At 42.1% G+C, this 24,311-nt stretch overlaps 1 protein-coding gene across 1 annotated transcript; it reads left to right on the top strand.

The window, feature by feature from the left end:
* Nucleotides 1–2,882: 2,882 nt before the first annotated feature.
* Nucleotides 2,883–23,988, top strand: RND3 (Rho family GTPase 3). The gene is made up of 5 exons (XM_055397854.2): nt 2,883–3,289; nt 3,792–3,879; nt 15,849–15,958; nt 19,400–19,534; nt 21,376–23,988. The coding sequence occupies exons 1-5, from the start codon at nt 3,140–3,142 to the stop codon at nt 21,625–21,627; spliced, it is 735 nt and encodes a 244-aa protein (XP_055253829.1). The 5' UTR covers nt 2,883–3,139; the 3' UTR covers nt 21,628–23,988.
* The last annotated feature ends 323 nt before the right edge of the window (nt 23,989–24,311 follow it).

The raw sequence follows: 24,311 nt of genomic DNA, 5'->3' as shown, positions 1-24,311 counted from the left end.
TGGCAAGTAGATTCCACTGAACCAGCAGGGAAGCTCATCTGGCATACAGCAGGTGCTTAATAAATATCTGTTGAACTAAATGCTAAGTGAATTTAAAAAAAATATATTGAGTATCTACTCCACACTGAATAGTAGAGACTCAAAGTTAAGGCAAGGAAAGAATTCTTACCCTAAAGAAATTTGAAGCCTGGTGACTTCGGGCAGTTGGGTTTCTACTCAATTACACAGCCGCTAAAATTCACACAGCAACTGGCAGATTCCTAGAAATTCAGGTCACCTGATTTCCAAAATTGGTCTATGATTCGAGATTATTCATTAAAGTGATTAGGTCTCTCATTTTGCCTGGGCCAGATCCTATTTACAGCTGTTGTTCTGACCATCAATGGTACCTCCTTTTGCTCTCAAAATTGTCCCAGCATATATGATGAATTACATGGTCATTTTACTGTCAGCCAAGTACTAATATTTCATAACTTATTGTTAGAGAAGTTTAACTGCATAAACTTCATCAGTTCAGAAATGTGGAAGGTCAAATCATATCTCCAGAAAGAAGCAACTTCCTTAGTCAAAACTCAGAAAAAAAGGTGGGGGTGAATCTATTCTCTTAGCACCAATTAGTGAGTCCATTAGCAAGGCCAGAATTTCCCAAGATATGTTCAACAATTCTGAGAAGTGCAAATAAGAGTTACATGTGACACATAAAGTAAGGTCGAGGATTCTTTATTGTGTCAGAAACTACCCTGCAAACTTCACTCGCATTTCCTCATCATTAGGATTTTACAGATGATGAAATTAAGGCTTTGAGAGGTTAAGTAACTCATCCAAGTTCACACAGATATAATTCTTTATGTTTTCCTGCTCCCAACCACTATGTTCATTGCTTCCCAAGCAAGTAAATATTTTGATAATTTGGGGGAATGCTGGGTTAAACTCTGTTAGGCAAGATACTTTTCTACAGAGCCTCTTACTGTTGTAATGTATCAAAGTGCATGGTGTATCTTCAAGGGGCAATACAGGCATAGTGTCTCCATCACTCACTGGGACATAAGATCCTTTTTGTGAGGACCTTTTCTGCAGAGCCACTTTGGCTAGTGCTGCTTTAGGAACCTGAGCAGGGCCAGCAATCCCTTTTTCTGTAGGTCAGTTCTCTGTGTATACGAACACAGCCTTACACACCGAGTCTGAGTTAGTCTTCCTTTGGGGAGCTCCAGTTTTCTTTGCTCTGAAAGGAGGAAGAGACAATCCTTAGATCCCTGAGGCTTCGTGGTCCTAGGGTTGATACTTACATCTGTGCTTTTAACCATCTTTCATTGTGGCTTTTCACTCCCCATACTGAACTTTCTGGTTTTTCACCTTATCTTCTCATTTACAAATCTAGAAATGTCCAGCGGGAAACCTATACATTTTTTTGCCCAATGTCCTTAGTATAATTTAATAGCTAAAACCTCTGAAAATTTTGTCGGTTGTAACCACATGGATGTACTTGGAGGATATTGTCCTAAGTGAAGTAAGTCAGAGAGAAAGACAAATGTTGTATGATATCACTTATATGTGAAACCTAAAAAATTAACTGGTGAATATAACAAAAGAAACAGACTCAAAGATATAGAGAACAAACTAGTGGTTACCAGTGGGGAGAGGGAAGGGGGAGGAGCAAGATAGGGTTAGGGGATTAAGAGATACAAACGACTATGTATAAACTGAATAAGCTACAAGAATACATTGTACAGCACAGGGAATATAGCCAACATTTAATAATAACTATAAGTGGTACATAATCTTCAAAAACTGTGAATTTTTATGTTGTACACTTGAAATTTATATGATATTCTAAATCAGCTATACCTCAATTAAAAAATTGTAAAATTGGGTGAAACCTTCTGATCACTTGGAGCACAGGAAATGAATATGAATAAAGAAGGCCTTTTAGAGGCAAGAGAGAACAAATATATGGCTAATTTTAGTCCTCTCTGAGACTTTCAGGTGCGTGGGTAGGAGGGGTGGATGTTGAGGCAGTGGAAAGGGAGTGGTGGGTTGTACCTGCATTTTTCAGCTAAGCATATCTGCATTTTCCAGGTCAGTCAAAGGTGCTTTGATTTTAGGGAAGGGGAGACTACTGATAAAGGAATTAAAGGGCAGGGTCAGAATCCCTCCTATCCCCTCTTCTCACTGAAACAGGGGCAATGGCTGACCTTGCAAGCTTAGGTCCCTAGTGTAGTAGGATTGAGTTTTCCAATGGCTTTTGTTACTCAGTTATGATCATCTTCCACTTTTTTTTCTTCTACTCACAAACCTCCCCTCCTCTCTCTTCCAAACCTTTCCCTCTCCTCCTGAGTCACTGAAACAGAGGTTTCCAAAGCCAGTCTGTTGCTATGACCGAGCAAGCCAGTTCTGGCATCTCAAACAACCTGGCTTAGCTATTGTTCCGTGGCCTAAATACCTGATGCAAAACATTTCCTAAGAAAATACAAGCACTTAACCCTTCCCCACCCAAGATTTGCTTTCAGTGTTTTATAACGATGTTCTGGGTAAGAAATGTTTCTCCTTTCATAAATGCTCACGAGGCTTCCGTGGAGCAGCTCCCATGAAAACGTTTATCCAGAAATTCTAATAAAAATCCATACGCACAGACAATTCCTTTCCCCACTTCCTCCTGGACTTGTACAGTCCCAACCTTCAGCACAGCGTCACTGGGGTCCTCAAGTCGTCGCCGAGCCTTAGTCTGCAAATCGATCCCGCATGGTCACCCTAGAGGGCGCACTGTCTACATTTGCTGCAAGTAACTAGACGGCGCTGTCTCCCAGGCTCCATAAAAGGGGAGGAGGCGGATCAGTTTCCTTCTCTCATTGAGAAAGAGGATTGGAAGGCCGGGCGTATAAAGCCGCGCAGAGAGCGTGAAACAAAGCAGTTGGATCGGAATTGGACTTGGGAAGAGCCGTGTGGAGTCAGGCATAAAACTTGTTGGAGGAGAGTAACGAGCCTGCTCCTCTAACTCTCCTCGTCCGCGCGGCGCCTCAGGGGTTCCCACCACCCTTGAGATTTATTTTTATATCTGCCTTTTATAGAGAAAGAAATATATATATATATTTTTTCCTCTTAAGTGAAAATTCCTGTTTCAAGAGAAAATAAGACAAGATCAATGAAGGAGAGAAGAGCCAGCCAGAAATTATCCAGTAAATCTATCATGGATCCTAATCAGAACGTGAAATGCAAGATAGTAGTGGTGGGAGACAGTCAGTGTGGGAAAACCGCGCTACTCCACGTCTTCGCCAAAGACTGCTTCCCCGAAGTGAGTGTGGCCGGCTAGGGCTGCGGGCGGGCGGCGGGGAAGGGATCCCCCTCTCGAGGTGGGTTTCCCTGGCTTTCACCCTTCACCCCTCTCTCTCTCTCTTTTTTTTCCAGCCGTCTTTCTCACCGCTTATTACTTTCGCCCCGGTTAGTTGCCGGGAAAGGAAAAGTGGGGTGGAAGCGTGGAGGGGTTGGGATGCGCTTGCACATTCTCCTGTTAGCTTCTGAAACTTGTTCGGTCATGTGTGCAGAATCTGGGATTGGGAGATTCGGATCCTCCAGTCTTGGAGGATCCGGGTGGGGCGAGAGGGAAGTTAGGGCTTTCGGAAAGGATCTACGTGTTTAGTGTGAGATGTTGTGCGTGTCGATTGGGGCGGGGGGGGGGGGTGTCTTCGTTTGTTTAATGGGAGAGTAAAGACAATTTTCAGAGGGTGTTCTGCGACTGTCGTGCATTTTGAGATAACCTCTTTGCCCTCTTTACTTCTTCTGTTCATTTTATCCAGAATTACGTCCCTACAGTGTTTGAGAATTACACGGCCAGTTTTGAAATCGACACACAAAGAATAGAGTTGAGCCTATGGGACACTTCGGGTAAGAGAGTCATCGGACCGCGTGGCGCTGGGGCGGGTTTCCAGGCGTTCAGGGGGTGTGCAAAGGGTCTCGGGGCCCCGCGTTTCTGGCACGCTTTCGGCACCCGCCAGCGCCCGTTCTGCGTTCCTCCGTTAACTTTGCTTCTTACGAGGGATTCCCAGTAAGAAGAATGAAAATTTTGCCCCTTCTGAAAGGGGGTGGGGGCACGATATTGGGTCGGGCAATAGCTGTGGGAAGAGAAGGAAGCTTCGTGCCCGAAGGGTGACCCCGGGATGTAAAATGCTTGTAGCCGGGTGTCCGGGGAGCAGTTGGCCCGCGGAGCTGTGGCCGAGTCCTTTCGGGGTGGCCAGGGTGGCCAAATGTTAGGGGGGATGTGTGTGCCTTGTCGATATCAACTGGCTCTAGGATGCGAGCGCCCCTCCAGAATCTAACCTGCTGCTTGGCTGGCAGGCTGGGAGCACCGAGGTGGTGGTGGGAGGTGGCAGAAACCCCCGAAGCCACGCAGTTACGTGCGGATTCCGCGCTTGCGGAGAGAGTAGGGGGCGCGCAAGCATCCGCGGCGCTCGTGACGCCTACTGCCAGGAATGCGCCGGCGGCGCGGGCAGCACCCGGCGGGGGTCCCCCGGCCTCCTCTCCTAGCTGCCGGCCGCCTCGGTGCCGACCTGCAGATCTGAGCTCCCCCGCCCCCGTGATCACTTGGTGTCCTCCGGCCCACGCCATTCCCTCCTAACCCATTGCATAACCCCCCTCCAGTGTGCGAGACCGCGGGCTGCCCTATTCGCCTTTGACCTTCCCATCCAGTAGAATTATTGGCACGGTGAATTATTTTCAAGTGTCTGGGGTTCAAGGCCGGGTTATCGCCTTCCCACGCACTCACGCACCAGCCTGGCACGCAGCTGTAGGGAGGGCCGGTTACACCGCGAAGGGGAAGGCTTTCCCGCGCGGATGTCAGGGGTTCGGTCTGGGTCAGGCGCGGTGGGGGCGGGAACATCACCTGGACTCTCCGGCTGGAACCCGGACACCCGCCGACTCTGCTGCGGAGCCTGGCGGCGTAGGAGTGCCTTTTCCAGGCAGGGTGTAGCCTCTGGAGGAGGAGACAGCGGGAAGGCCCGGGGAGGGCCCCTGGGCTTAGGTCTAGGAGTTTAGCAGGGAGCTGGGCTGCTGCGGGGGAACCGAGCCAGATCCTGGGTGAAACTGGCGAGGAGCAGCGCGTAAGGGCCAGCACGCAGGCTTTACGGTCGGGCGGGGAAGGCCCGCGAGCTGGGCCTGCGCTCAGCTGGGAGGGGCCTCGCGTAGATGCTTGCGGGCTCTGCAAGCTTCCCACCGCCCCCGGCTGTGACCTCTGGAGCCCCGGAGGGCCTGAGGCGATTAGAGAGCACAAGAAAGAGGCCAGACTGACAGGGTCGCCAGAGGCAGTCCCTGCACAAAGGCAAGTGAGAAGTCTCGCGCCAGCGCCTCTCACGGTTGTTGCCAGGTGCTGCGAGGGCTGCAGTAAGATGCGCTGATTTTGTTTCTCCCTGGAGAGTCGGGCTCTTCCTGGAGCCTCGCCAAGGGTAGCAGAACCAAGACCTCACTGGATTTTATGCTGAGGATTGCACACACTCTCAAAACTATAGGGAAGGTGGTGATAGACGGAATGCTTGTTTCAGTCATTTGCATCGTCAGATTTGTACACAGCCTAGTTCTTAATGGGCTCCAATTACCAGATATATCATGGTATTTGTTATGCCTTATGGGCAGGACAGCTGGTATGGTACCAATAATTAACACGAAAACTCACCCCACGCCCAAGTCTGTTTGGACCTAATATAGGATAAGAGTGATTTAGACATTGGGGGTCTCTGAGTCTGATTGGGTCATTGATACAAGAGCTATGTTTAGATTTTACGCTACTGCTTACACGGATATCTGGGTACGGATTCTCTCCCTCCCTGAGTCTCATTTCATCATCTGAATAAAGGATACAGAAGCAAATAATGTGCAGGATCATTCCTAGCTGTAGACATCTTGGCTTTGGGTCACCAGACAGGCAAATCTTTTTGTTTCACTGATGTTGGTTGGTGTCAACTCTTAGTCCCAGTGGATCTGGCATCCCACGCTCTAGTTTTCACCACCCATGAAGCCAGCCAGATTCTGAACAGAGCCACTGCTTCCTGGTGGATTTAGGAAGGAGACCCATTTGGGCAGGGAGGGGGCATGGGTAACCTTAAAGGAATGTTAGGTTATTTACCCCTTCCTTGTCTCAAGCTTCAAGAGTCACAGGACCACCAAAGGAGATTTTAAATTAGGCGCCCAAAGGGTTAAATTGACTTTTTTTTTTTAAGAGAAAAAAGCACATGCTTTTCAAAGGCTAGGAAATAAACCGAATGTAGGCAGTTTATAGTTGGAGGCTATGCTTCACATGTGCATATAAATACCAGTTCAGATAGTTTCAAATATTTAATCCAAACTCTACCGTTTGTTGTCTCTGCACACATAGTGTCATACCTTGCACACAGTAGTCACCCAGTAAAATCTATTGAATGAACAAATGCATAATCATATGCGTTGTTTCCAAGGAGATGAGATTCCCTGACATTTATCATCACTGAATTACCTGTGCACAAAGAATGGCAACTATAAACATTGCCTTTCATCAGATTAAAGATAATTACCTGAAATGAAGTCTGTTGTGAAATAATCACTGTATTTTTACTTAATGAAACAAAACGTATATGTATTTAACTAAAATGTGAAGGTTTGAAAAGCCTGTGATTAAGAAAATATCACACTGCAAATTTATTCAGTAATGAAATCTTAGGGCAAGTTTAGATTAAGATTTATATGTAGTGGAAAAAAGGCATAAGGGAATTATTTAGAATCCCATTATGTTGTTTGTGAGATGAAGTGTGAGTTAATTAAACACAGTCATGAAGCACTATTTGGATTCTAAGAATAGACTACTTCCACCAAAAATGTTTTATCATTCATGAGTGAAATAAGTGTAACAAGAGCCATTTCATCAGCAACTAATCATTAACAGTTTTTCGTTTCATCTCAAACTTTTCATGGCACATTTCTGAACAGGATGATTTTTTTTGGCAAACATTTGACATTTTCTTTGCCTACTAAGACATTTGTTTAGTTCAGGTTGTGAAAATAACTGTATATGTCTGATGCCTCTTGCTACATTTATTTTTTCCAACTACTATCAATTTAACTCTGGAGAAAAGTTTTCCCCTTCTAGAACTTTATGAAAGTTAGAGGAAAAAGGAGGCATGTAACTTCTCTTACATAGGGAGAGTGATGACATGAAATTTGTTCTTTCAATGACATTCACATCCTGCTTAGCCTCCTACCAGATATTAGGAGACTCTCTCCCCTTTCTTTCTGCACTTACTATGTGCAGGCCCTCTCTGAGGCCTTAGAGATAATAGCTTTAATTCAAATATTGTCCTACCCGCTGAGGGTCATACACCCAGGTAGAGTAGAGAGTTGGGAGAAGGAGTTTCTCCCCACTTAGTTTGGCAACCTGTGATGAGCCAATTTTGTCAGATTCTTGAACCCAAGTGCCCTTTTCATCTGGTTTCTGTGGATTTCCCTTGCAGGCATCCCGAATGTTGATAGAACCCCTGGATCCTCCTCAGGTAGAAAAATGCTTCTAGCTACCCCCAACGCACACACCAGTTAAAGCAACCACAAGTGGCAATTTGCCAGTTGGTGTCTTATGGCTGCTTAAAGTTATTTCAGTCCCTATAAAAGGAAACATAATTTGAAAAGATACATGCACTCCAATGTTCATGGCAGCACTGTTTACGGTAGCGAGGACATGGAATCAACCTAAATGTCCATTGACAGAGGAGTAGATAAAGGAGATGTGGTACAACATACAATGGAATTTTACTAAACGATGAAAAAGAACAAAATACCATTTGCAGCAACACGGATAGACCTAAGAGACTGTCACACTGAGTGAATGAAGTCAGTCAGTCAGAAAAAGACAAATATCATATGACATTACTTGTATGTGGGGTCTAAAAAAATGATACAAATGAATTTATTTATAAAAGGAAATAGAGTCACAGATGTAGAAAAACTTACAGTTACCGGGGGGTATGGAGGGTGGGCAAGATAAATGGGGAGATTGGGATTGACCTATAGTGCTACTATAAATAAAATAGGTCATCAACAAGGACCTATCTACAGCACAAGGAACTCTACTCAGTACTCTGTAATGGCCTATGGGAAAGGAATCTAAAAAAGAGTGGGTATACCTATGAAGTGAAGTGTTAGCACTCAGTTGTGTCTAACTCTTTGCGACCCCATGGACTACAGCCAACCAGCCTCCTCTGGTCATGGACTTCTCCAGGCAGGAATGCTGGAGTGGGTTACCATTCCCTTCTCCAGGGGATCTTCCTGACCCAGGGATTGAACCTCGGTCTCCTGCATTGAAGACAGATTCTTTACCGTCTGAGCCACCAGGGAAGCCCTGGATATATGTGTAACTGATTCACTTTGCTGTACACTTGAAACTAACACATTATCAATCACTATACTCCACACAGTTATCACTATTAACACTATTATCAATCACGCTATACTCCAAAAAAAAAAAAAAAAAGTAAAAAGAAAAACTCAGGAAGCAAAGCCTTATAAATAAAACAGCATTGTGAATCCTCCTCTTAGGGGGGGATTTTAAAGGTAGTCTTCAGATATAGGTCTATGATTTATTTATTTTAATGAGAAATAGTCACTTTTTATTGATGATAAGACAAGCATTTTGATTAAAAGTTGCAGAAATGCTCCTATTGGTTTTTAAATTCACTCAGTGAATTTCTGTAAAACAGTGGGTAATGGTTTCAACATTTTGATATGATGAGACCAAAGTAGTCTTGTGCTTCAGATTCTTGGCCACATTCACCAAGCATAGAAGCAATTTGTAGCATGAAGCCAGGGCCTACTAATAATAGAAATCCACCATTTAAGGATCACCATATCTTTTCCTAAGTGATTTGATTGCAGTGTAATTTCAGGACATGTGATGTAGGGAGTAATAATCATTCATTTCAGCTTTTAACCAGGGTGAGGTAATGCACATTTTATCTAAGGCATATTATTAGTTTTTAAAATACTCAATTTAGCTGCTAATATTCCCCCACAATAACTCCTATACACTTTTTTGAATCCTGTCCTGATACAAGGTTCTTTTAGGCCATGAGTGCTAATGTTAACACTTCCTGTACTAGTTTTTAGCAGTATTAGCAGGAAAGGTAATATTCTTTAACTTTTATTCTTAAAGGAAAAGGTAAGAGAGGAAACTCTTGATTACTCATGACCTGACTTTGAGGACAAATTCCTCTGCGTCCATAAATCTATATTGTTATGTTTGCAGATTATGCATCAGGTTTAAAGAATGGTCTCAGGGATAAGCACTTTTGAAATATTTCTTAACTGGGATGGGAATGTCAGCAGTGTAATCAGTATATAATTAATCCAGAAAAGCAGCATCAAAAGGGTTTCTGGTCCCTTTTTTGTCATTTAATAGGCAAATTAACACATCAGTACTTATAGAAATAATTGAAACCGGTAAACGTTTTGAGAGCTTTTTATGTGCCTGAACTCTGCTAAATGCTGTGGGAGCTGGAAGAGGGTGGTGCAAAACCTGGCTGGCACAGTGCCTGCCCTCGGAGTACTCACAGTCTAGTACTTGTTCGTAAGAGGGTGAGCCGGGAGGTTCTAAAGTTGGACTCACTTGACAAGAAGATCCAAAGAAGAGCTGCAGACTGCAGTGTCAACCCAAGGCCTCTGACTTGTGACTCAGTGTAGCCCACCACAGTTTCTTCTTTATCTCTAACAAGTTGACTCAGTATTTAAATCTGTAATATCCCTGCCTCTTGAAAATGTGCTTATTATGTTAAATGGCTAGCAAGGAAACCAAGATTCTGAAAGTTGAAGAATTTTAACTTCAGTTAACCTTCTTAGAGAAAGGAAGAAAGGAAGAGTTTACACAGAAGTGGGTGCTTGTGTTGTGAATCAAAGAACAAAACTGCACAAAACTAGTTAGATCATAAGGTAGTAATGAGCTCTAGGAGCTTAGAATTTCAAAGCCAGGTTTGACTCTTAACTTGAATTTTTTCCTGAAACTCTGTAAGAGATGTGGGTTAAGACAAAACAGCTCTGAGTTAGGATGGTGATATCTGATAAAAAAATACCTAAAACTATATTTAAGTATCTCAGTAAGATTGGGATTTTAACCCTAAACTTTTATTTAAAGCTCAAAAATAGCAGTCTTATTTCTACCTCTTTGACTTTCCATACAACTACATATCTACATTGTTCCCCGAAACTGAAAATATTGATGCTATTTTTATAGCAATAGAGAAATGCCCCCAAATTTTCATAAAATCTGTTTATAATTTCAGTTGATCTGAACCTATAGAAGAAACAAAATATCCTTCCTGGGAATACTTGTTGCGTGTTTGAGGGCATAATGTTTATAGTACAAACTGCTTGGAATAAAAGAGTTCAACAGTCTTACACTGAGCCAGACAAGGTTCTGCCTGGACGCGATTCACATTCCTGAGATGATTGCTGATTGGAGCTTTTACTCTTAAGTGGGGATGGCATGAGGAAATAGAATCTTATAATAACTGGGCAGTTCATCCGCATGGTAACTGCTGTTAGGTACAGATATTCTCTTAGTCACAAACAAATAACAAAAGTGAATGTGTTTCCTCTGCCCAAAATATGCAGTATTCCTGATTTTATTGTTCTAGGTAGGAATTTCTTATGGGGGGAAAGTGAAGTTTTTCAATTTAAGTTCAAGTATTAGTAAAAAAAAAAAGTTGTATTGATGAAATATTCAACTAGATGAGTTTTCAGTTCTCAAGCTCCTATAAAGCTTCCCAGTGTTTGAACTGGTTTTGCAAAAGGTTCCACAAAGCCTCCCTTTTGGGCATTAATCTTCAAACATATACGTTTAATTATGTACATATATGGTGTGTTCTATCTTTGTGAAGCGATGACTTAAGCAGACAGGTATGTATCTGCAAAAGTAGTTTCTGGGTGAGGCACTTTGTGACTATTCTTGGGCTGGAAAGACTGCTCTCGCCCAGAATTAATGATCTTGAGGACAAGGATGGGTAGACCTGAAGATTCAGAAGCCTTTTAGAACTTTGCTGATGTTTGCCAAACTGCCGAAACTCAGAGAACCTCACAGGGCTCTATTGCAGTCTTCGCCCTGCAAAGCTTGGTCCCTTTTGAGGTTTGGGGACACATTTTGCATATGTAGTGTCCTTGTTTCTTTACAGTGTGGAATTTTCTGAAAGTTTCCCTTTGATGACCTGATGCTTAAATAGAAAGGACCTTGGAGTAGTGCTGGGTACTTAAAGTTACACAAAGTATAAGAGAAATGCTGCATCAGAACTACCATGTGCATGAAGCCTACTTCACATGGTGAGAAAGTTTCATTCAACAAGCAAAGTTCAGAACCTAGACTAACTGAAGTGGTTAAAAAAGAAAATGAAAGTGTTAGTCACTCAGTCATTTCTGACTCTTTGAGACCCCATGGGCTGTAACCCACCAGGTTACTCCTCTGTCCATGAAATCCCCCAAGCAAGAATACTGGAGTGGGTTGCCATTCCCTCCTCCAGGGGATCTTCCTGACCCAGGGATTGAACCCTGGTCTCCTGCATTGCAGACAGATTCTTTACCATCTAAGCCACCAGGGAAGCCCTGAAGTTTGGTGCTTTTCTACATAATACAAAATCATTCAGTGTTCTTTCTTGCCCTGTGTTTAGTTCTATAGTTAGTTACCTTGGAAATTTTTCACGTGTTTCTTTATTTAAAATAAAGAATCTGTAGAAGTTCATCTTTTCCTGTTTGGCTTAACAGAATGCTTTAAGACATTTCTGATGCGATGGAGGAGGAGGGACAGCTACTGTTCTGTCTCATAGGCTTACTTTCTGCTTCTTTCTTTGAGGTCACTTCTGCCTCCCTGTATTGCTTCCCACTTCACAGGGGCATTCCTGGAATTCCTCTTCATTTTTTTTTTTTTTGGCTGGTGAGTTATCCCACTCATGCCTGTGATGATACCGTGCACTCTTACGCTTGGCTTTTCCTCCTTGCTTTGTGCAGTAGTTTGGCTTTATAGGCAAGAATTCCAGGTGCTTGAACACAGAGCAAGAACATGCAAGTTAAACTGGGTATTTTCTTTTCCCCTGAAGCTTCTGCTTAGCTGATGAATTGTTAGATTCTTCCTGGCAGGATGGTTTTGTTTTTTTTTTTAATCTGTATCAGTTTTCCCTTTTACTCTGAAAAAACGCAGACCATGGATTTTTCTGTTCAAAAAAAGTTTTAACCTTGCCTTATCAAGACTTGTAATAAATAAGTGATCTTGTTATTTTTAATGTCAAATTATTCTTGTGGTTAGTGGTTAGCCAAATTATGCTTATAACTAATAAATGTGAAGATCAGTTTTATTACTACCTTTGGACACACTGGTTGATCTGAAAGCACTGTTCATTAGCAAAAGTAATAGGACAGATCAAAGTGTCATTCCTAATTAGATCTTGTAAAGCTCTTAAAAATGACTTCAGAACCTCAACAAGCAAGGTGGTTTATTTCTCATGAACCTTAACTTATATATTTTTTACATGTGTGTTTTCATTCAGAATACGAAACCCAATAAAAACAAAAGCAGAATCAAACCTCCATAAGAATGTGGTTTAAGTTGCAGACTTCATTTATTTTAAAGTCAGGCCAATGTCTACATTTTTTAGATATTTGGGTACAACCACTAAGCACTGGGGGCTTCTTCCCAGATGGCTCAGTGGTAAAGAATTCGCCTGCCAAAGCAGGAGACATGGGTTCGATCCCTGAGTCAAGAAGATCCCCTGGAGAAAGAAATGGCAACCCACTCCAGTATTCTTGCCCGGGAAATCCCATGGACAGAGGAGTCTGGTGGGGTACAGTTGCATGGGGTCCCAAGAGTCGGACGCAACTGAGTGACTAAACAGCAACAACACTCAGCCCTGGAGGCTGCTTCCTTGATTCTAGGAAGCCCTTGTACCAGCAGTGAAGCAGGCCTGAAGACAAAGCCACCTCCCCTTTGTGGCCTTAAAATGGGAGGGGGAGGGAAACCCAGTGCACAAAAAGGAGGGCAGGGTAGTCTCTGCAGACATGTGGTGGCTCAGAAGTTAAAACCGTTCCTCTGGCTTTGAATTTTACCATTCCTCTGTAGTTTGAATTTTAATTACTCTGTTTTAGTACCTTTGTAATTCTCCAACTGTCTTTCCTTAATTTGTGTTTGGAAAAGATGATTTTCACTGTTTTGTTACACAGTCTTAGATCAGAAATTAGGAATGTTTACTTGCTTTCATCTTAGTCAAAGTTTCTGTCCTCCAAAGTTCAGGTGAGCTGGAGATGGGAAAGTAACCACAAAGTTTTCTTCCCAGTGGGAGTGATTTCCAAGAAAGGAGATTTCTGAAGCCTGATTAGGCTTCTGACAGTCTGAATTGTTGCAACACTGGGACTTTCTGGATTTGGGGTCAGGTCATCTCCTGCTAACTTTGGCAGAGCAGAGGAAATCCTCGTGTATGTGTCTGGTATTTGAATTCCCACTCTAGGATCTGGAATTTTCTGATTCCATGTTTGGAAAGAGATCCCCCAATGTTTATGGCAGAAACTGTGCCCAGGTTAGACTTTGAACTAGGAAACAGAAGCTGCAATTGAGAAAGTCTGAACTTCACAGAACAAATATGGAAATCCCAGTGTTTCTGTGTAGAGTGATAAGCCATCTCATTTCTGAGTCCTCTCAAAAATGTTGAAGTTGATGGAGTCTTTGTGAATTTTTCTCTTAACCTCAGATTTTTTTTTCCTTGAGTGACTGAAAAGGCAGCAGCTGCAGCGTGTCATTTTCAGAAACAGTCTTATTCTAATAAGTTTTACAGTTTAAAATGGTGTGATTGCTTTTTTTTTTTTTTAGCTGTAAAGCCTTTAAACTTTGGGAAAATACCTTTCTGTTGTCAGTCTCTGCTTCATCAGGGTCCTGATTCCAGATGTGGGCAAGGAACTGCTGCAGCTCAGGACTGATTCTGGCTTTAGTTGGTCTGTATTTATTCACGCTTTCCTTCCTTATGCTTAGAACATTTCTCTTCTTCCTGGCTTGGTAGACACACCTGGCTTGAAATTGTTACTGCTGGTGAAAAGGCCACAGCATTCCTGGGGTTAACCAGCGGGTACTGGGCACCCACCATATCCTGTGAAAAGAGAACGGTGCACCCTAACCACAGATAGTAACTTCGATATCTCAAGCTCATCCTCCTGAAAATTTTTGTTTTGATAGAAATTTAAAAGATTATTTGAAACGCCTCTTTAGTCTTTCTTTTTCCCTGTCTTTGACTTTTGAAGTTTTGATTTATCAGGGGACAACATGTCATGTTTTTCTGGTAGAAATGGAAGGTGATGTCAAAATGAAATTGGGTTTCAAAAAGACTGGTAGCTTAGAGGTTTTTTCCTCTATCCTGGAGTCAATTATATATATATATATATATATATATATATATAATGATTTTCCTGTTGTGCTTGTGCAATGTCGGTATACCAAAAATGATTTTTCAAAACAAAATAAATAACATGACAAACTCTTATTTAATTTTATAATTGGCCTCATGCAATCGCGCATCCTTCGTGGTTCTTAAAAGAACAGAAGAAATGTCCTATGTGATTAGAAGGGGGTTCTGTGGTTAAATTAACTGGTTGGTAACTTGAAGCTTTAGGATTTAAGTTAGGCTGGATTTAACTCAGTCTCGTATCCTAGGTGTTACTCCCAGAGATGGAACTGTGTAAAAAAGCGACAGAACTCAGTATGGCATTTATTACATTCTTTCGTTCTAACAGGAAGAGTCTATATAGGGTTTGGGGATAAGTTTAAGTAAGCATGCTCAAAGGTCATGGCCCATTGTAACTTGGAGACAGGGTGGTGCAAGATGCGGTTCGCGATGATTCTCTATGCATAGCTGAACTTACCCTTTTCTTCGCTCCCTCAACCGCCATTGTGCTTACAGAATGATCTTGAATTTGGGGCTCCTTCCCAAGAAGTAGCTCCAGGTATGATGCTTCCTACCACTCAGCTTGCAATAGTCCAGCCATGTGTGTGTGTGCTCAGTCCCTAAGTCATGTCCGACTCTTTGTGACCCCATGGACTGGAGTCCACCAGGCTCCTCTATCCATGGGATTTTTCCAGGCAAGAATACTAGAGTAGATTGCCTTTTAGCCCAGCCATAACTGTACTTAGGATGTTTTGATCTCTTACTAAGTGTGGACACTGCCCAGATTCACTTAATCCAAGGTAGGTACTGTCACTCTCTTCATTTCATGAGTGAAGAAGTGAAGGAGCGCAACCTGAAGCTACCTGCCCCTCCCCTGCAGGGCTAGAGGTGGATTTACACTTCAGGACATTGGGTTCCAGATGCTCTGCCCTTGACCCAGCTGCCTTTCAGGCTCTACTCATTGAACTAAAGATCCTGGCTCCTCCCCTTGAATTTAAGTCAAACAGTGAGGCTTCCTTGCCATGTTGTAGAAAGAAATATAGTACTGTTACAGATGGGAAATAATTCACCTGCAATGCAGGAGACCTGGGTTCAATCCGTGGGCTGGGAAGATCTCCTGGGAGGAGGAAATGGCAACTCACTCCAGTATTCTTGCCTGGGAAATCACATGGACAGAGGAGCCTGGCGGGCTACAGCCCATGGGGTTGCAAGGAGTCGGACACAAGTGAGTGACAGAGCACGCATGACTGTTACAAAATCTCAAATGAAGTTTTTGGCCAGCCCAACACTGCTGGACTTTTGTTTGCTTTCTTTTCTGAGAATTAGAGGTGATGGGAGCCATGTGACCCTCCAAAGATTTAGCTCAAAAGGGCAAAATCCATGCATGACTGGCAAAGGGGATTTTCATCTGACAACTTGGGTATCTTTGTTTCTTCTCAGGATCTCCTTACTATGACAATGTCCGGCCCCTCTCTTACCCAGACTCAGACGCTGTGCTGATTTGCTTTGACATCAGTAGACCAGAGACTCTGGACAGTGTCCTAAAAAAGGTAAGTGCCAGGGAGGGATGACACAGATCAATACTGGCTACGTATAAATTAGAAACATTTGGTTGACTGGAAGCTCAAAAACTCCAGTTAATACCCTGTAATTAAAACACTGAAAAGGACACTCTCACATTATGAAAGGGTTTCCGCTCATATGTGACCGAAGTTTTGATGATGAACCTGCTTAACACTTGATCTCATTTTAAGAAGCAAAATACCTTTTTAAGAACCTCTGTGTTACACTTTGGGTGGCAGTGGTGCAACTGACAATAATGATACTGTGTTACTGCTCAGTGTGTCTTCCTTCTTTTCTTCCTTCTTTCATTAACCTGTAGACTGTGCTTACTTTCCAGGTTTGTATTTGACCTCGATTCAGGGCTTGAAATGAATAGCTGTTTAGTTTAATTTTATTTATTAGAAACAGAAATAGGATGCATAAGGGAGAAATAGGGCTATATTTTTAGGCAATAGACCAGGTGACTTGTGATCGGGGTGTTGTCGTACACTAGTAAACACGGCGCTTATATTCAGGTTGTAAGTGATATCGCATGGCTAGTGTCTGGAAACAAAGGTGAGGGAGGTTTTGTCCATGGCAAGGGGACCCTAGGAAGCTCTGTGTGGAACCCAGGGAAGGTCAGGAAGAAGGGATCCTGTTGCAGGTGGTCTCTGGTCCTGGCGAGGCCAGGAGCGGGAGGAGACAACCTAGGACTGAACCCCAGGATAGCTAGAGAAGGCACAGGCCTGTCCAAGGGCCAGCGTGGGACAACCTGTAGTTGACTCTTCAGTCCTGGCCTGAATGCCGTGATGTTTCAGAATCAAACCTTTCTAAAGCCCCCTTCTCCTCCATGCACTCAGGCTTCATTTGAGGATGTGCTTGAGAGCACGGCAATGTCCTTGTATTTTTTATGTTTTTATTAGTTTGTTTTTCCCTATTATGTTTGACTACTGGCCTTGTGTGTCGTGATGAAACTAGGATCTAAGGTGAATCAACCCCTCCCCCCAGCCCTATCTCATTACTAAACATGACAAACACAGTTCAATGAAATACTAATTTCTTAGAAGATGAAAGCCTCTTTTTAGCTTTTTAACTCGTTTCAGTGTTGAGTAATGTTTGTATCTTAACACAAGTTATGTGACTGTCAGATTCCAGCAGGAATACACCTTTCCTGCCTTCGATGCTTGTGAACAATTGCTAGATGTGAGGCCAGAGTCATCACACAGCCGAAGAATGACAGAGCAGCTTGTCTTGTGCTTGTCTGTAGATCAAAGAGACTGCTTATTTACTGGAGTTCTTACTTGATGTAGTATCGGGTTATGCATAATTTATGGTGAAAAACCCTGCTTCTGTTTTATTTTGCTTTTGTCTGCTAACACCAAATGAGGAGTGACTTGGCCTTAGAGATATTAATGAATGTATTTTACATTTGTGTGAAGTTTAAGGCTCATGATAACCCCTGCTATGGGTTGTCTAGATTAATTGAATCCTTTAAGTCTTTAAATATCAAAGAGGTTAGGGTGACTTAGAGCTAGAGAGATCTTATTCTTTTTTTTTTTTTCTGATTCACCTTCTAGTTCTTATTCCAGGGCTGTCTAACACATGGTAGATGCCTCTAAATAATGCCTCTAAATAATACTAGGGGAAAAGGGAGGAAGGAGAGGAGAAGGGAGAAAGGAGGGCGGAAGTAAAGTGAAATGAAAGTCACTCAGTCCTGTCCAACTCTTTGCAACCCCATGGACTGTAGCCCACCAGGCTCCTCCTCAATCCATGGGATTGTCCGGGCAAGAATAGAGTGGGTTGTCATTCCCTGGACTTGTGCAAAGTAGGTATTACTCCTTTTGGTATCCTGGTATACTTTGGACTAGAGTTTATTGCCCACACTTCCTCTAGAGTTCTTTTAAATTACTCATGCAAGATGTCCCTTTTATGTAGTATTATAGACATGACTTCATCGCCTTTCTCTTGTGTATTTTTTTCTGTAAGACACAGTTACATTGTAATCATCTCTGTAACCACCACAGAATTCAGAGCACTGAACACATATTTGTGAATGTGGGCAGGGAGAGTCAGGCAGAAATTCCTGACCTCAGCACCTCTGGTCACTCCTCTTCAATGTCAGAGCTCTCCTATGAACTGCCTAAACCCCTGACTCCCATCCTGATGGTCATCTCCAGCTTGAGGAAATGAAGGCACAAAAAGTCATCCATTTGTTCTTCTAAGAGGACAACTGGAATTCCCTGCCAGCCATTTCTGGAATTTCTGAGAGTTCTTGTTGGGCCGTGAAACAACTGGCTGGGGTAGACTAAATTAATAACTTACGTAGCATAAAACTAACTCAAGGGCATGTGAGCTATAGGACCAGATGCCTCTCTGGTAACCCAGGAGATGGGCCTTTGCAAGTGTCATGGTCTTTGTTGATTCAACCACTCCAATGGAAGCTCCTTAAAGTCAGGAGATTCTGCTGTATTAACTCTAATCTCCAGTCTCTGAAATCTCACTAGAGATTTCAATGCAGGGTGACTGCTCTGTCTTTCTAGGTGGGGTCAGTGAATGCATATCTCTGCTTGTGTTGACTCTTCCATGCTGGGAAGTACCAGCTGAACATATCCAAGAACACAGTGACTTTTTAGAATATATAATTTTTCTTAAGTCATGTTTATCTTTCAGAGATGCCTTGATAATTAAGAAATTGCCTTAGCTACTTTCTGATAACACCCAACACGTCTCTTACAGTAATAATGAGTCACAGAGAAAAAGAATAGATAATAACATGCTTAGTCACTTCAGTCATGTCCGACTCTGTACGGCCCCATGGACCATAGCTCACCCAGGCTCCCCTGTCCATGGGATTTTCCAACAAGAATACTAGAGTGGGTGGCCATGCCCTCCTTCAGGGGATATTCCTGACCCAAGGATTGAACCCACGTCTCCTGTATTTCAGGCAGATTCTTTACCTGCCGAGCCACTGGGGAAGCTCCATAGATAATAATATGGTTCCCTAATGGATCCATGGGCTTCCCAGGTGGCACTAGTGGTGAAGAGCCTGCCTGCCCATAAGGAGACATAAGAGACTTGGGTTCAATCCCTGGGTCAAAAAATTCCCTGGAAGAGAGCATGGCAACCCACTCCAGTATTCTTGCTTGGAGAATCTCCTGGTTCCTCTGCCACCAAGACAGAGGAACCTGGTGGGCTATAGTCAAAGGGACGCAAAGAGTCAGACACGACTAAAGCGACTTAGCACACACACAACGGATCCAGACTTAAAAGCAGCAACATTTAATATCTACGCGGCAGATAAATGCAAGTTTGCTCCTTCATCTGAAGTGACACTCTCTTTTAAACGTCCCTTCTGAGTCCTATTTCCAGTGTCTGCCAGTAGAGAAATTGTTTTCCGTTGTATGGATGCCAGCACTCTGTTAATTCTTCATCTTCTTTTCCCCGCATAGTGGAAAGGTGAAATCCAGGAGTTCTGTCCCAACACCAAAATGCTCTTGGTTGGCTGCAAATCTGATCTTCGGACAGATGTCAGTACATTGGTAGAGCTCTCAAATCACAGGCAGACCCCGGTGTCCTATGACCAGGTATGTACCTAGTCAGTGTGCTCATGTGGATTATAAAGAGTGGCAGAAATGAAACATCATGTGTATTAAACAAACTAAAAAGTAGCTACTTTTCTACAGGGTCAACCAAGGGTCACCACCAAGTGCAAGTCCCTCTCCTGAGATGGAGAATGAGCACCCAGTGCCCAGACTGTGCCCATCTGTGAAGAGATGAAAGGGGCTGGTGTGTCTGTGCCTCTGGCTTCACAGCAAAGATCCAGGCCCCTTCCTGGCAGTTCATTGCTCAGATTAATGTAAAAACTGCCCAGTGAGCATCAAAGTGATCTGGGACAAGGTTGGGCCAAAATTATGGTGATATTTTGATTCTGAGTTTCTCAAAAAGCTTTCCAACATTGATTGAGCAATTAACTGTATAAGGATTCATATGTGTACATGTATACATAAGACAAATTTGAGAGAAAATCCTTTAAAATGTTCTGTCCTTTCAGTAGAAGAATCATGTGATACTTGATTACTTGAGGGCAGAAACAGTGGCTCATATTCAACCCTTTGTATTTCTCTGCAACTCTCACTGGGTTTAAAGTTAAATAGATTTAAGAGAGAATGTGGTCAAAATCAGTAATACTCTTAAAGAGAGTTAATCTTATTTTACACTCAGCAGCATAATAAAATACTACAAAAGGCCATTGTTAGTAAAATACAGCTCCCTCCAAAATCGTCTTTTAGAGTTTCATCATTCCTGCAGGCATTTCCCCCAAGTATTTAAGAAGGAGGAGGATTAGTTTCAGAAGTTCATTCTCTTAAAACTTACTACCAAATTCTAAGGAGAGTTCATGTTGAAATAGCTAGAATTCTATTCATTCATTGTTTGACCAGTCATCCTGTGGTCTTCTTCGTCCTTCATTCCAGTTAACACAACTCTGGCTATTTAAATCAGTTGTTTTGATGTAGACATGCTTCTTCGTGGGTCCCCTTGTTATCTGAGCCACAATTAAAAATTACGTATTTTATGTCTCCTAAATTATAAATGTATAACAGTATTACTCCTTTCCTCAATTTGTGTTGGCCCTTAATCATGTAGGTTTCAGTTCTGATTCTAAGTTCTCTTATGGCCGCTTTTTGTACAGCCTATCAGCCTTGAGTGCCATTTGCTCAGTGGCTCAGTCACGTCTGACTCTTTGTGACCCTGTAGACAGTAGCCCACCAGGCTCCTCTGTCTGTGAAATTTTCCTGGCAAGAATACTGGAGTGGGTTGCTGTTTCCTACTCCATGAGTGCCATTTACACTCAAGAAAAGAAAAGCTGAGTGCCCCATGAGGTGCTGAAATAGGCTGGAAGAGCCAAATGACTCTACCAGAGCTGTGTGAAAAATGCAGCATTTACATCCATGATCTTTAGCTTTTTCACTCTTTTCCAGCAGTAAGATTCTCTGGGTAATTCTATACCCTGCTGTAACTTGGAAGACCTAAGTATCTAGTTACCCTAGGTTACAGTTGGTAGTGAAGATAAATCACCTCCTAAGACTTCTACTTCCTGGCAACACCCCATACTAACTACTTGATGATTGGGCTGTTTATTGATAACCCAGTGTCATTAGACCAGCCTTTAGCACCTCTGGGGAGTCAAGCAGTGCCTACTGAGTGATGACAATTGAACATCTTAAGACTGGTCCTTGACTGCAAATATTTATGAAATAATAAAGAAGGAAGTTAAAATGTTAAAAAAGATCTTTTTGTCAATACTTAGAAATTCAATTCCATATTAGAAACATTTTGTGACGCATTATAATTTTGAGGTATTGAAATATACTTTCTAACTTTCCCCAGAGACTTATTGCTGACCACAATCCCTTTTTCTTCACAGGGAGCAAATATGGCGAAACAGATCGGAGCAGCTACTTACATTGAATGCTCAGCTTTACAATCAGAAAATAGCGTCAGAGACATTTTTCACGTGGCCACCTTGGCATGTGTAAACAAGACAAATAAAAACGTTAAGCGGAACAAATCGCAGAGGGCGACAAAGCGGATTTCACATATGCCCAGCAGACCAGAGCTCTCTGCAGTGGCTACGGACTTACGAAAAGACAAAGCCAAGAGTTGTACTGTGATGTGAATCTTCGGTTGTTTTTTATGAGGACAAGGAAATTAAGTGTAAAAACCACCACCAACAAAACAGAAAGGTGAAGTCTGAACAAAGTGCACAGCCAAAGTCACGTGTTCTGGAGGCTTAGGAGGCATTTGGAAGGATTGTTCATCTTTTTGGAATCCTGTCCTTAGATTTGGCATGTAGAACAAGTGGTGGGAAGTGAGGTCATTGAAGAGTTTTGAAATGTGACTTGAAAAATATGCCAAAAAAGAGAGATTCAGATGGGCTAGAGGTTGAAGAAGAGGAATGCGAGTACCTCCAAGAAGAAAAATCACACTCTGAATGGTGCTTGCGTTTTTGTTTTCTTTGTTACAATCTATTCATGGATCTCTACTTTGATTTAATTTTTAAGTGTTTTAATCTCCTTTACAAAAAAGTATATATTAATATACCATCCTCATTGGGGAACTGGCACTGTGACCTTAGCGTTTAGTTTTCTAGAGGATGTGATCTAATTTTCTCCTAGCTCATCATTAAAATGGAAATTGTATCAGGACCCATGGGATATCCAGAGGAAAAGTTGGTGAGGCTTTGAAATCTTGCTGTCCTGAAGATAGCTGAGCGAGATGGTTCTCAAGGAAGGCTTTTGCAGTGTTGCGAGGTACGCAGACCAGCACTACAAAGATTGAATAGGTCAACTAGAAGAAAAGTGTCAATTTTTATTCAGTCTGATGGTTCTGTTCATCCTTGTGATTGTCATTAAAAAGTGGTAAATTGCTCAATGTGATATTTTTGTGTGCTGTTTAGAAAAGAGGGTGTGTGATTATTTTTTTTTTTTTTGCCATCGTTGATAAAAATGCAAAGTCAAATAAAAGGTGTCTTGGTATGACGTCATAGAATGATCCAAGGGGGAAAAAATGTAGGTACTATTGATATTTTCACCTGATGAGATAACGAATGAAGGATAGTAGCAGAAAGCACAGTTTGTGAGTTAAGTTGTCTGGATTTAAGAGACCAAAAGTACAAAGCAAAAGGCCTATTTTGGGATGAAGCTCCAAAGTTGGCAACATTTGATAATCAGTTGGCTTATTTCAATGTCTTTCAATGAACATAATAAGAATGGCCCTCTGTTCCAAGCTTTTGAGAATCCTTAGAGGAAAATTATATAATGTCAGTCCTACACTATCCTATGGCATTTCTAGAGAGTGATTGCTTAACCTCACTTAATCAGATTCTGCCAAGGCCGTGTTCCATACTTGATCACTATTGTTACATAAAATAATCAGCCTTTAAAATAGTTTACAGATATTTTTTGACCAGTTGCTTTTAGAGCTTCTTTCAGAGAAGAAACCAGATCCGACCTTTTTATTGTTGGCGCTTGTTGAAAACGAGCTTTCTTTCCAATGATAAAGCTTCATTTTTGAAGTGTTGAAGCTGTGCTCCCATTCAGTTGTGGCAGGAGAGGAGATTAAGGTAATTACAACACTCAGTCTGTGTCTTACAAGCACTTTGTTTTGCCTCTGCAAGAAAATACCATTCCAGTCATTTTCCCCAAGAAATACAGACGTTTTACCAACATGATATGCTCTGATTAATGCAGCATTATGCTTTGGGCAGTATTACAAAATAGCTGGCAAGTGCTTTCTGTATTTAAATATTGTAAAAAGAAAATAAGTTATAACTGTTATAAAGCAGAACTTTCGTTGCAGTTTTTTAAATGTTGAAGTCACTTTGTATGTTTGTTTGGTCAATGTTTCTGCAGTATTTATTAAAACATACTTTTTTTTTTTCTTCAAATAAAAAAGTAACCATGTCTTTGTCAAAATGTGAGCTGCCTTTCATTACCTACTTCCAGATTTAGCTGTTTATTTTTCTTTAATAGAGTTGATTACAGAATCTGGCCTCACATTTCCTGGATGGGTAGGCCTTGGAATTATTTGCTTCTTGGCAGAAGTTGGAATTTCTTGGGGGAAGATACATCTGTGTATATAAAAGTTTTTCATGATGATTTCAAGTCTCAAGAAGGAAGTGGAGTGTAATTAGAATGAGTAATTTGATCATAAACAGAAAAAGCCACCATACTGCCTAGGATTAATTCATAGAAAATGTTGGTATTTCCTTCACCCTTTCAGTAATAACACTATGATACAGTCTCAGGTCCCAGGTTAATTCTGATAATAGGGCCAGTTTGCTTCTGTGGCCTCTGTAGCCCCAAGCCTCAATTTCTAATCCAGCATCCACCTTGCAAGGTGTGCTGTTGTTCACAGAGGCCTGTTGTGCAGATGACCCAGGACTCAGCTATTGCAACAATTAAAACAGGAAGAAAAAATGGCCTTATTCATGGTAGCAACATCTCTAAATAACACAGAACAGCACAATTCAGGCTTCTTCAGTGACCTGAAAGTTGTAACGTCAGCATGAAAAAGCTTAGGATCAAGAGAGACATGGTGGCCCATGAACCCAACTGAGACTCTTACATGCAAGTTTTACAAAAATGTTCAAAGATACTCCATGTGGGTATCTCACAGCTATTTAGGAAAATTCAGCTATTTCTACACAGTTAAGTCACTTCATATAAAAACTACATCCCTGTGACTTTTTCCTTTATTGGAATATAGTTTATTTATAATGTATTAAGTTTCTGCTGTACAATGAATCAGCTGTGTGTATACATATATCCTCTGCTTCCTGGGCCTCCCTCCCCCTATCCG

Source organism: Moschus berezovskii, chromosome 2, assembly GCF_049115385.1.
Source record: "Moschus berezovskii isolate FMDL1 chromosome 2, NW_MosBer_1.0, whole genome shotgun sequence".
Taxonomy (NCBI): Eukaryota; Metazoa; Chordata; class Mammalia; order Artiodactyla; family Moschidae; genus Moschus; species Moschus berezovskii.
Note: the sequence above shows the minus strand (reverse complement) of the source record. Positions and strands in the feature narration are given on the sequence as shown.

Coding starts and splice junctions, on each gene's coding strand:
- RND3 (XM_055397854.2), top strand. CDS start 3,140: ATGAAGGAGAGAAGAGCCAGCCAGAAATTATCCAGTAAATCTATCATG. Junction 3,880..15,848: donor GAGCCTATGGGACACTTCGG/GTAAGAGAGTCA, acceptor GTTTCTTCTCAG/GATCTCCTTACTATGACAAT. Junction 15,959..19,399: donor TGGACAGTGTCCTAAAAAAG/GTAAGTGCCAGG, acceptor TTCCCCGCATAG/TGGAAAGGTGAAATCCAGGA.